The 12812-nt window shown below is 44.3% G+C and overlaps 1 protein-coding gene across 2 annotated transcripts in view; it reads left to right on the plus strand.

Annotated features, from left to right (window-relative positions):
• Window positions 1-9867: 9867 nt before the first annotated feature.
• The window catches only part of PPP1CB (protein phosphatase 1 catalytic subunit beta), a 52195-nt gene continuing 49250 nt past the window's right edge, over window positions 9868-12812 (plus strand). The window contains exons 1-2 of one of the 2 annotated variants that reach the window (XM_009183915.3): window positions 9868-9982; window positions 10200-10338. In XM_009183915.3, the coding sequence (XP_009182179.1) occupies window positions 10287-10338 (52 nt within the window). In that variant the 5' untranslated portion in view covers window positions 9868-9982; window positions 10200-10286. The remainder of the gene's footprint in view (window positions 9983-10199; window positions 10339-12812) is intronic. The other variant, XM_003908455.4, reaches the window with a different exon arrangement.

Consider the following 12812-nt stretch of genomic DNA (forward strand, 5'->3'; position numbering starts at 1 on the left):
TCCCATAATATTTCACAACCCAGTTCAAATCCTTTAGTGGAATAACTGCTATTAAGGCTTTGCCTGACCTCATTGCCCCCCCCTCTTTGGGATTCTAAAAAACTTAGGATCTGAACCACACCTCTGAGCACTGGTCATACAGGTCTGGCATAGGAATGTGGACAAAACTCCTCCAGCTTTATTTTTTGCTTAGGATTGCCTTAGCTATTCTTTTTTGGTTCCATATAAATTTTAAAATAATTTTTTCTAGTCCTGTGAAGAATATTGTTGGTAGTTTGATAGAAATAGTCTTGAATCTGTACATTGCTTTGGGCAGTATAGCCATTTCAATGATATTGGTTCTTCCTATACATGAGCATGGGATGTTTTTCCACTTGTTTGTGTCTTCTCTGATTTCTTTGAGCAGTGTTTTGTAATTTTCTTTGTAGAGATTTTTCACCTCCCTGGTTGGCTGCATTCTTAGGTATTTTATTTTTGTGTGTGGCAATTGTGAATGGGATTACCTTTCTGATTTGGCTTTCAGTTTGGTTGTTGTTGGTGTATAGGAATGCTAGTAATTTTTGTACATTGATTTTGTATCCTGCAACTTTGCTGAAATTGTTTATCAGCTGAAGGAGCTTTTGGGCTGAGATTATGGGGCTTTGTAGATACAGAATCATGTTGTGTTCAGAGATAGTTTGACTTCCTCTCTTCCTATTTGGATATCCTTTATTTCTTTCTCTCACCTGATTGCTCTGGCGAGGACTTCCAATACTATGTTGAGTAGAAGTGGTGAGAGGCCATCCTTATCTTGTGCTGGCTTTCAGGGGGAATGCTTCCAGTTTTTGTCTATTCAGTATAATGTTGGCTATGGGTTTGTCATAGATGGCTCTTATTATTTTGACGTATGATGTTCCTTCAATACCTAGTTTACTGAGAGTTTTTAACATGAAGTGAGGTTAAATTTTATCAAAAAGCCTTTTGAGAGAATTTTATCAAAAGGCTTTTATTTTATTTAAATTTTATCAAAAATATATTGAGAGAATCATGTGGTTTTGTCTTTAGTTCTGTTTATGTGATGAATCACATTTATTGATTTTTGTATGTTGAACCAAACTTGCTTCCTGGAGATGAAGCCTACTTGATCATGGTGGATTAGCTTTTCGATGTGCTGCTCGATTTGGTTTCAAACTACACTATAAGGCTACAGTGACCAAAACAGCATGGTACTGGTACAAAAACAGGCACATAGACCAATGGAACAGAATAGAGGCCAGATGTGGTGGCTCATGCCTGTAATCCCAGCACTTTGGGAGGCCAAGGCAGACGGATCACGAGGTCAGAAGTTTGAGACTGAGTTTTGAGTTTCAGCCTGACCAATGCGGTGAAACCTCATCTCTACCAAAAATACAAAAAGAATTAGCTGGGTGTAGTGGTGTATGCCTGTAATCCCAGCTACTCAGGAGGCTGAGGCAGGAGAATTGCTTGAACCCAGGAGGCGGAGGTTGCAGTGAGCAGAGATCGCACCACTGTACTCCAGCCTGGGCGACACAGGGAGACTCTGTCTTAGAAAAAAAAGAATAGAGAGCCCAGAAATAAGACCACACATCTAAACCATCTGATCTTTGACAAAGCTGACAAAAAACAAGCAATGGGGAAAAGACTCCCTATTCAATAAATGGTGATGGGATAACTGGCTAGCCATATGCGGAAGACTGAAGCTGTACCTCTTCCTTACATCATATGCAAAAATCAACTCAAGATAGATTCAAGACTTAAATGCAAAACCCCAAACTATAAAAACCCTGGAAGACAATCTAGGCAATATTATCCTGGACATAGGAATGGGTGAATATTTCATAACAAAGACACCAAAGCAATTGCAACAAAAGCAAAAGTTGACAAATGAGAGCTAATTAAACTTAAGAGCTTCTGCACAGCAAAAGAAACTATTAACAGAGTAAACAGACAACCTACAGAATGGGAGAAAATATTTGCAAACTATGCATCTGATAAAGGTCTAATATCCAGCATCTATAAGGAACTTAAATTTACAAGAGAAAAACAACCCCATTAAAAAGTGTGCAAAGGACATGAACATCTAGACACTTCTCAAAAGAAGACATACATGTGGCCAAGAAGCATAAGAGAAAAAGCTCAATCATTGGGGAAATGCACATCAAAACCACAATGAGATACCACCACACACCCGTCAGAATGGCTACTACTAAAAAGTCAAAAAATAACAGATGCTGGTGAGGTTGCGCAGAAAAGGGGACCCTTATACACTGTTGGTGGGAGTGTAAATTTATTCAACCACTGTGGAAAGCAGTATGGTGATTCTTCAAAGAGTTAAGAACTTCAAAAGCAGAACTACCATTCGACCCAGCAATACCATTACTGAGTATGTACCAAGAGGAATATAAAGCATTCTAAGATAAAGACACATGCATGTGAATGTTTATTGCAGCACTGTTCACAATAGCAAAGACATGGAATCAACCTAAATGCCCATCGATGACAGACTGGATAAAGAAAATGTGGTACATATACACCATGGAATATTATGCAGCAATAAAAGAACAAGAAGATCAAGCCAGGTGTGGTGGTTCATGACTGTAATCCCAGCACTTTGGGAGGCCAAGACAGGTGGATTATCTTAAATCAGGAGTTCCAGACCAGCCTGGCCAACACGGCAAAACCTTGTCTCTACTAAAAATACAAAAATTAGCCGGGCATGGTGGCAGACACCTGTAATCCCAGCTACTCAGGAGGCTGAGGCAGGAGAATCACTTGAACCCAGGAGGCAGGGGTTGCAGTAAGCTGAGATCATGGCACTGCACTCCAGCCTAAACAACAGAGTGAGACTCTGTCTCAAAAACAAACTAACAACTAAAACAAAAAAACAAGATCATGTCTTTTGAGGGAACATGGATGTATGGACAGAGCTGGAGGCTATCATACTTAGCAAACTAATTCAGGAACAGAAAACCAAATATCACATGTTTTCACTTATAAGTGGGAGCTAAATGCTAAGAACTTATGAACACAAAAAAGAAAACAACAAGCACTAGGGTCTACTTGAGACGGGAGGGTGGGAGGAGGGAGAGGAGCAGAAAAGAGGACTATTGGGTACTGAGCTTAATACCTGGGTGATGTAATATATGTACAACAAACCCTGATGACATGTGTTTATCTATGTAACAAATCTTCACGTGTACCACCAAACTGAAAATAAAAATTTTTACAAAAGGAATGTGGACAAAAGAGAGTTGCTTATTGTGAATGTTTGTCTGGCCAAGAAGCCCCCTCAGATGTGCAGGGAAGGCATTCCCTACTTTTCCCCTGAGGTAGCTGGGGATGACCTCTCCTTCTCATTTCTGAAGACTCTGTCCCACTGCCAGAACCACCCATATTCTGCTCCGCCTCACCCATTTTCCTGCTGTAAGTTAACAATCCTTGCCATCAAGTTACATCCGCTGCCCCATCCCACCGCCACTCACTTTTTCTCACAACAGAGTCCCAGTTCTACTCCCTGCCACTCACTTTTTCTCACAACAGAGTCCCAGAGCTAGTCCACCTAACTAGCCCAGCATCTCTAAATCACACTGCGTGGGTATTCCAGACAGGGCTTTAGAATTGGACTGACCTGGTGCCTAAAGACAAGTCAAAGCCTCTGAGCCTTGATTCATTACCACATCTATAAAAGGGAAACTACTTACTTCGCAGGATTTTCTGAGGGATTAATCGTGATCATGTCAGTAAAAATTCCCAGCACATGGTACACTTACGAACCTCCAGCCAGGAACCTTTCTGACAAAGGAGCAATGCCTGTCACCTGGGCATTGGGACATAGGCTCTCCCAGCCAGGTTGGGCTCTGTCTTAATAGGAATGGCACTACTAGAAGTACCCAAATGTTCCTAGAGCTTGGGATCACTCAATCACATTCTCTAGGTGGTTTGTTAAAACCTGGACTGGCATATTAGGGGCGAGAGCAACCTCTTTTTAACAACAATAAAGTCATTCTTTGAGCTGATGGCACCATTAAAACACACAGGGGTAAAACAGAAAAATGCTGTGCTAATCGCTGACCAGGCTGGCCTGAAAAGCACAGAAAGAAAAATAAGAATAAGGGTGGGCATGGGGACCCGAGGTTCTAGGGTGTTCTTATGCAGGAAGGAGAGGGGACAAAAAGAGTAGGCTCTTGCACAGTATGAAAGCTTTCGAGTAAAATCTTGAGATGGAGAGACTGAGATTCAAGTCCTAGTTTTCTCAGCAAATCAATGCAATTTAACTTTCTTTTTGTTTTCTAGAGACAGGTATTGCTGTCACCCAGGCTGGAGTACAGCAGCATGATCATTGCTCACTGCATCCTCAACCTCATATGCTCAAGGGATCCTCCTGCCTCAGTCTCCAGAGTATCTAGGACTACAGGTGCATGCCACAGGACCTGGCCAAGTTTGAAATTTTTTAGTAGAGATGAGGTCTTGCTATGTTGCCCAGACTGGTCTCGAACTCCCGGGCTCACGGGAGCCTTCTGCCTAGGATTCCCAAAGTGCTTGGATTACACACATAAGCTACCACGCCCAGCCATAATTTAACCTTTCTAGATCACAACTTCCTCAATTGCAAAGTGAGTGAGATTAAAAGTAATTGTATAATTTTTTAAAAAGTTCCCAGCACAATATGTTCACTGCCTTTCTTCCTTCTGCCTTCACATTCCCTATCCTTTGGTTTGGGAGCCAGTTCCTTCCTGGCAACCAAACCCCAAGATGTCAAGAACTGTGCTCAGCCCACCATGCCCTGCCCTCACCCCCCCCCCCCCCCCCCCCCCCCCCCCCCCCCCCCCCCCCCAAGGATTCAAAGGTATCAGAGCATCCCTTGCCCTACATGCTGCCAGCCCAGCCTTTGTCTCCCATATAGGGTCCAGGTCTGTCTGTAAATTGGAACTAGAATTGTCTTCACGCCTATTGCTCAAGGTAGTAGAAAACACTGAGAGATGTTTTCTGACATGCCAAATAGGAATCCTCAATAGATTTTCCCCATCAAGTCTGTTATAATTGGTGGCTAGAGTCCATATTGCCATGGACCCTCTTCTATAGTTACATTAAGGACTAAATTGATTTTGCAGACTGATCTGAGAGTTTAACCACCATTTGTACCACAGTCTCTGTGGGAAAATATATTCCATGTTCCAAACAATTGACCCTTTGGAGTTGATCCAGTTCCTGAGCTGGGGACGGCATGTACAATATTATGTTACATTTTGGATTTTATTTGTATGTCTTAGAATCATAGACTTGTTTGAGCTGGAAGAAGCTTTGGAGATCATTTATTAATGGGCACATTTTGTAGGTAATGAATCCAAGGTTCAGAAAGATAGAATTGTCTAAGGTTATTCAGCTGCTTTGGTCTCCCACCTCCAAGCCAATGCTTTTCCCACTATCCAAATCATTTTGTGGTCATTTTTCCACATAGTCATTAAACAACTTGAAAGTTGGGAAGTCATTTCTTCTTCAACACAGACTCAGACTCACTAAGTGTTTCATAAATACTTAATGGGTTCATTATTCTTTTTGCTTCAGAGTTCTATTCACTGTAAGGTTTTCTTAAATAACAAGAACCATAGGGCATTTCAATTAATAATTTATTATGATAGACTGGATCTGGTTTAAATCAAGATTTAAATAATAATTAATAAATATTCTATTTAACCAGTGTTTCCTACATCAAAGACCTATTGGTGTTGGATGTAACCCTGATGAATATATTTCACAGCTCACAAATAGTCTGGCTTTAGTTTTAACAGACATATGCTATTAATTTTAATGTGGTCTCATATATTATGAGAAGCTACTCATTTTATAACTACATAAAAAAATTAATGCCTTCCTTGTCTTATCTACCAAAATCCAATTGAAACAGAGACTTATAAAAACCATTTAGGGCCAGGTACGGTGCCTTACGCCTGTAATCCCAGCACTTCGGGATGCCAAGGTGGGAGGATTGCTTCAGCCCACGAGTTCGAGACCAGCCTGGGCAACACAGCGAGACCCTGTCTCTACTAAAAATAAAAAAATAGCCAGGTGTGGTGGCACATGCCTATGGTCTCAGCTACTAGGGAGGCTGAGGTAGAAGGATTGCTTGAGCCTGCGAGGTCAAAGCTGCAGTTAGCTGTGAATGAGCCACTGTATTCCAGCCTGGGTGACAGAGTGAGGCTCTATCTCGAAAAAAAAATTTAAGCCATTTAGCAGTAAACCTCCAACTGAAAAGGTGAATTATATGTGATTTGGATATACTACAGGAGAAACAGAGCAACAAGAAACAAAATATTGGCCGGGCGTGGTGGCTCAAGCCTGTAATCCCAGCACTTTGGGAGGCTGAGACGGGTAGATCATGAGGTCAGGAGATCGAGACCATCCTGGCTAACTCGGTGAAACCCCGTCTCTACTAAAAAATGCAAAAAACTAGCCAGGCAAGGTGGCGGGCGCCTATAGTCCCAGCTACTTGGGAAGCTGAGGCAGGAGAATGGCGTAAACCCGGAAGGCGGAGCTTGCAGTGAGCTGAGATCCCGCCACTGCGCTCCAGCCTCGGCTACAGAGTGAGACTCTGTCTCAAACAAAAAAGAAACAAAATATTTACAGTACATTGTTTTATGTTTTATTTGTAACAAATATTCACGTATTGTATACTTTCCTTCACCAAACAGTTATTTCCTGGTATCCGTTTCAGTGAGCACGATGGGGGTGGGGGGGGAAGGCAATAAAAGAGAAACATTCTTACCTGTGTAGATGACTTGCTTTTATTGTAACAAAGGCAACTGGCCCTGTAATCTAATTAGGAGAAAAAAAAGGCCACAGATCAACTCTTCAACAATTAAATAGTCATTACTTGTGGTAGCTGTTCATCTAGCTTTAATTGCCTTATAGTTAACAGTTCTAAATAGTCAGTTAACTCCTTCAATTACTAGACATTTATTTTTCAACCAGTTTATCTTGAAAGATACGGATATACTATGGAGTTAGCTTAATACAAACAGAGAGAGAGAGAAGAGAGAGTGGGTTGGGACCACAGGAGAGGTTATTGACCAAGGGCAGGGAAGGAAGCATTTATTTATATTTGCCTTATAATAATAATTTTATTAAGACCTCAAAGTCATGATGCCCAAACCCCTTACAATCAGGAAGTCTAGATAAAGAATAGGAGTTTCCCTTCATAGACATTTCTGGAATTACCCAAGTATATTAACATGCATGACCCAGATGCCTCCCTAAGCCTAATGGTGTGCTGATAAATGTTTAACAACCATCGTTCAGAAATAAGACAGGAAAACTGCCATCTATGCCTGGTAAGATTACAGGTGATTTTTAAATTTTTTTTCTTCATTTTCCCAACTTCCTTCAGTAAACACAATTTACTTTGAAGGGGGTTAGGGTGGCAGATAATGTTTGGGGTTATGGTGAGCTGCCCCAGCAACTATTGGGTTATTAAGTAACATTTAATTTATGTACCAGTTTCACTTCAAAATCTGAAGCATTCTGAACTCTTAGATAATTATTTTGGAGGGAGATCCCACAGAAAAGTTGGCTGAGCCCCTAGGGATAAAGCTCTTTCTTACAGTGGCCCATTCCTGCCCAAGACTCCAGGCACTGGAAAACCTGGTGGGGGTGGAGAAGGTAACATCAGCGGGTAAGTACTCAGAACCACTCTCCTATGTCTTCAGAACCACTCTCCTATCTCCTATCTCTTCTTCTCACAACCTCCAAAACTCTGCTGAGACCCGCCTCCCTCTGCCTCACTTGTGATCTTCTCTCGGATGCTCGCTTTCTCAATGTGCAACCGTTTCCTTTGGGTGTCCCTTGTCCTTTAAACATGTCTCCATACACTTGAACTCTAACGTGGACAGGGTTCGAAGTTCTTTTTCATGGGATTCATTGGCCCCATGAAAATTAGAGGCCAAGTAGGCATCTATTTACATGCTCCCAGGCATTCTGTTACACTTAAAGAGGCTCATGGAAGAGATCTGGGCAAGCGGCATAACTCCACAAGCTGCTATATTCAAGTCCTAGTTCCAGCTTAGCCAAAACACCTACTCTACTTGCAACTGATCTTTTTCTTGGTTGCTAGAAAACTGGGAGTCATATGTGTGGCCTATCTCCAGCAAACCAATAGGACCTTACACCATGCATTTTGCATACGAAACTGCTGGCTTAATCTTATCTTTCCCACTCACAGTTTTCTTTCGTCCTATTTTTCTCTGTACTCATTTTTAATTTACCCTGCTGTACACATTTATGTAAACTACGTTAAATCCTTTCCTCTGGAATAAAGTAGGGTGTAATAAATTTAATAAAACAACAAAGAGCGATGATGAGCCAGATCTTCACTCCTGAAGGCCTCAAAATGAACTGGCAGTGATCTGTGAAAACCACAGAGAACTGCCAGTTCATCTCCACAGATTACTGCAAAGTCTGTGAAAACTGCTCCAGCGAGGACCACCATTATAGCTTGCTGCCTGTTGTGTTCACAATCGATGCACAAACTCAGTCCTGAAATGGAGAGAAAACTAGGGGGAAAAAAGCATTAGGAAATCCTAGCTCTATGTCATCTGGACATTGGAAAGCACTTGGTTGGACAAAGCTGCTTCTCCCCCACAGCACATGCCTGTTTCAGCATCTCAGCCCACATTCACGGAGAGGGAGAATATCGCAATTGTTAAGAATGCAGACTCTAGCACTACATGCCTGGGTTTGAATCCCAGCTCTGCTGCTTATTTGTGTGATTTGGGCTAGGTTTTTTAACCATCTGTGCCTCGGTAAATCCCATCTACAAAGCAGAGATAATAATAGTACCTACCTCACAGGGCTGTTATAAGGATTAAATGAGGTAACGCGGGTGTAACATTTAAAACAGTGGCACAGCACATAACAGGGATATGAACAAATGTTAGCTACTATCAGTGATATGTGAGTGGGGGAAATACTGCCTTGGACTTGGGGCAATATCAGATCTGAGTTTCTGGAAAAACACCTGTGGAATAAGTAAGGGTTGGCCACCTCCTAAAACAGGACAAAAGATCTGGCTTGCCTAGATCCTTAGCGTGACTGCCTCTCCTCCTGCCTTTCTAGAAGCAGTATTACGTGATGGAAATATTTGGTGGGTGCTGTGGGCACAAAGATAAGTTAGTGTGTTTTTAACCCCTAGGAGCTGAGTCGAGAGTGGGAGAAAAATGCATAAATAATTACCAGGTAGGATGATTAAGCAATATACTGGAAGCAGCAACAGAAACACACTGTGGAAAAAAGATACCCACGGCGTGGATGGAGATACAAGATGTGTGAAAGCGCTAAACACAGGCAGCCATATGCACCCATGTAAAATTGTATTATTGCTGACTCCTACAGGGCCCACTTTAACTCTTCTTTCAACCAGAATCCCTGCGGAACTAATTTTGTAGAACCACTGGGGGTAAAGACCTTTATTTGCAATGTCGAACTCCAGCAGAGTTAACCCCTTCTTGCTTTTCACAAGCGCAAACCCGGGTTCCAAACGCTGCAGTTCGCGTTTCCCGGCTAGGAAAAAACACGAGGAACTGCTTGCAGATCTAAGGTATGAAGTTATGAAAAGGAAAGCGAGGCCAAAAGGGTGCAACCACCACGTCTGGAAAACGCCAGTGAAGCAGAGGAGGAGGAAAGTGAGCCCTGCCCCAGCCCGCTCTGCGTAACCGGGGCTTCCTCCGAGCGGCAAAGCTGGGAACCTCCTTGGCGCCTGCGCCGCGGCGGCGAAACTCGGCACCGTGGACGTGGGGAGAGAGAGCGACGCACCTGCGCGAAGACGGCGGCGGCAGAAGCCGCTCCAGTGCGGCTGCGCGGAGGCCCAGGCGTCGAGGGGAACCTCGGCGGGGAGCGCGCCGCGCGCCTGCGCGGAGAGCTGCGTGACGCGGCGGCGCGCAAGGGACGTGCGGAGTGAGTGGCGCTGCGGGTGGGGCCGTCGGCGGCGCTGGTGAGCTTTGCGGAGCTGGGCGGTGCCGAGGACGAGGAGGTGGCGGCCTTGGTCTGACGCGGCCCTGTTTGTGGGGGCCCCTCTTGTTTATTTATTTATTTTCCGTGGGTGCCTCCGAGTGTGCGCGCGCTCTCGCTACCCAGCGGGGAGGGGGTGGGGGGAGGGCCCGGGAAAAGGGGGAGTTGGAGTCGGGGTCGAAACGCCGCGTGACTTGTAGGTGAGAGAACGCCGAGCCGTCGCCGCAGCCTCCGCCGCCGAGAAGCCCTTGTTCCCACTGCCGGGAAGGAGAGTCTGTGCCGACAAGATGGCGGACGGGGAGCTGAACGTGGACAGCCTCATCACCCGGCTGCTGGAGGGTGAGTGCGCGCCAGGCCGCGGGACGGAGGGAGGTCGGGCGCCGCCGCCGACCCCTGCGTCCACCTCCGCCGCCGAAACGCGAGGGGACCTCTTTCCCGCCCCGAGGCTGTCTCTGGGAGCGCGGCGCGGCAGACCAACCGAGGAGGGGGCGAGGAGGCTGCTGGGCGCCGAGGAGCGGCCTCCGGGAGCGCGGTCAGGGGAAATCGGGGGAGAGGGGGCCGTCCCCGCGGACCCTTGGTGGCCAGGCCCGCCGGCCGGCAGCTGTGCGGAGCGGGTCTGCGGGAGACAGCCTTTCGGAAAGGCCGCCGGGCTCCGCGCGCCGTCGTGCTCGCCTCCGGTGACCCCTCCGAGAAGGGGGAGAGGATGCCTGCCACCGGGCTTTGTGTGTCCGTGGAATCAGTGTTTCTTCTCTGTTCTCTTTGTGCATTGCCCTTGGCTGCCTCCGATTGTCGTTCCGCGAGTGAATTTTATGTATATATATGAAAACCTGTCCGTAACAGGAATGCTTCGTCTGCTCTGCATTTTTACACGATGCCATAGAATGGATTCTTCTTAGAGAGGATAAAATTAGCGGGAATTTATCTACCATTTGTTATTCGGCCTAAAAAAATTGTAAGACAAAATATTTGATCAGGTTGAAGATGCACGTAAGAAATGTGATGTATGTAGATGTTGGCTTTTGCGTTTGATTTGAGCAGAGCTTAATTTCTGCACAACTTAGTGAAGATCTATTTTTAAAGCCTGTCTTGTGTTCGAAAGGTATTTTCAAGTCTACGCAGCATTTGAACTTTCCGGGCCCTGGTGTTCTTATCGAATAGTTTTATGTTGGTGGGAAGGCAAGGGGGAGGGAAAGCGAAGAGTTGGACTAGCCAGGAGTTAAATGTATTGATTCATTGCAGGATATTATTCAAAGTTAAATGCCAAACAGTCCTTCTACCCTAAAATTTTCGTCATCACTAATTGTTTTGTGAGTGTGTAGAAAAGCCATTAATCCCTTTTAAACAATTCAGAGGCCTCTTTGTTAGCCGCCATCGAAGGATTGCATATGTACTGTTTGCTTTCAAATTACCTTAAGATAATTGTTTGCTACAGTAAAGCAACATGTACTTATATTTGGAAAATCATCAAAGAATATTTTAATGGGGGAGGGGTAACTCGTTTTTTTCAACGAATGTGTCGGTATCTAAAACCCAAGTTCTGTGTGTAGCCGTTCTGTAACTAAATACTGTATATTTGCTCCAGAAGTGAAAGCCATCCAGCAGTCTTAAGACTGAATAGGAAGCAAAAGTTTTACCAGGAACTCTTATTTACCTTTTCCTTTACTATCAAGTTATTCCTGGGAGGCCCCCTGGTGCCTGCAGTCAGTGTTCACTACCTAAGACTTTGTTTCAGATGTGAACGTCTTGCTGGGTCTTTGAGAAATTTGCTTTGAAGAAAAATTGTATTTTGTAACTGTTCTATGAGAGAAATACAGTTAATTAAAAAATGTATATGTCTTGTTTACATTTGGGAAAGTAGAGGCCTACTCTTCCCCCCCCCCCCCCCCCGACGGAGTCTCACTGTGTCTCCCAGGCTGGAGTGCAATGGCACGGTCTCAATGGCACGGTCTCGGCTCACTGCAACCTCCGCCTCCCGGGTTCGAGCGATTCTTCCGCCTCAGCCTCCCGAGTAGCTGGGATTACAGGCACTCCGCCATCATGCCCGGCTAACTTTTTTTTGTATTTTTGTAGAGACAGAGGTTTCACCATCTTGGCCAGGCTGGTCTTGAACTCTTGACCTCGTGATCCACCCGCCTCAGCCTCCCAAAGTGCTGGGATTACCGGCGTGAGCCATCGCGCCGGACCCAATTTTATATATTTTAAACTTTGTGTAAATTTAAATATTTTAAAAATATGTTTGTATCTCAACTTCTTTATATTTTATTTCATTTTCCATCTATTTTATAGGCATAAAACAGATTTATGTTTTAAAATGTTTGTATCCTTTTAAATTAGATGCACCTTTTTATGATTACAGGTACTTAAACTTCACGAGTGGGTTGTGCAAGGTTACTGGAAAAGACATTGGGGGAGAAATAGTCTAAGTGATTCCATTTGTTTTTGTGAATTCAAATTAAATATTTGGTTTTGTACAATCTTTTTTCCTTTTTGGGGGGCGGGGGTAAGAATTGTAGTCCAGACACATTTCTCTCAATTTAGCAAGCGTTAACATGTTGACCTCCTCCTTGCCAGGCACCAGCAATCCTAAGACAAGACACAGTCTCTTCACTCAAGGAGCTCCGAGTCTAAACAAGTGACTTTCAGGCTTTTTCAGCCTTCTCTCTGTCCTGTGTTCAGCACACATTCTATCAGTAGGTTTCAGTACTTCTTCATCCTACAGAAGCATATTTAGTTTGACAGTGCTACCCAGGGATTCTTAAATATTCTAGGTTTTTCACCTCCTTCCCAAATCGAGGCCTATGGAAAGACTTGTC

The sequence above is a fragment of the Papio anubis genome, chromosome 14 (genome assembly GCF_008728515.1).
Source record: "Papio anubis isolate 15944 chromosome 14, Panubis1.0, whole genome shotgun sequence".
In the NCBI taxonomy this organism is placed as follows: domain Eukaryota; kingdom Metazoa; phylum Chordata; class Mammalia; order Primates; family Cercopithecidae; genus Papio; species Papio anubis.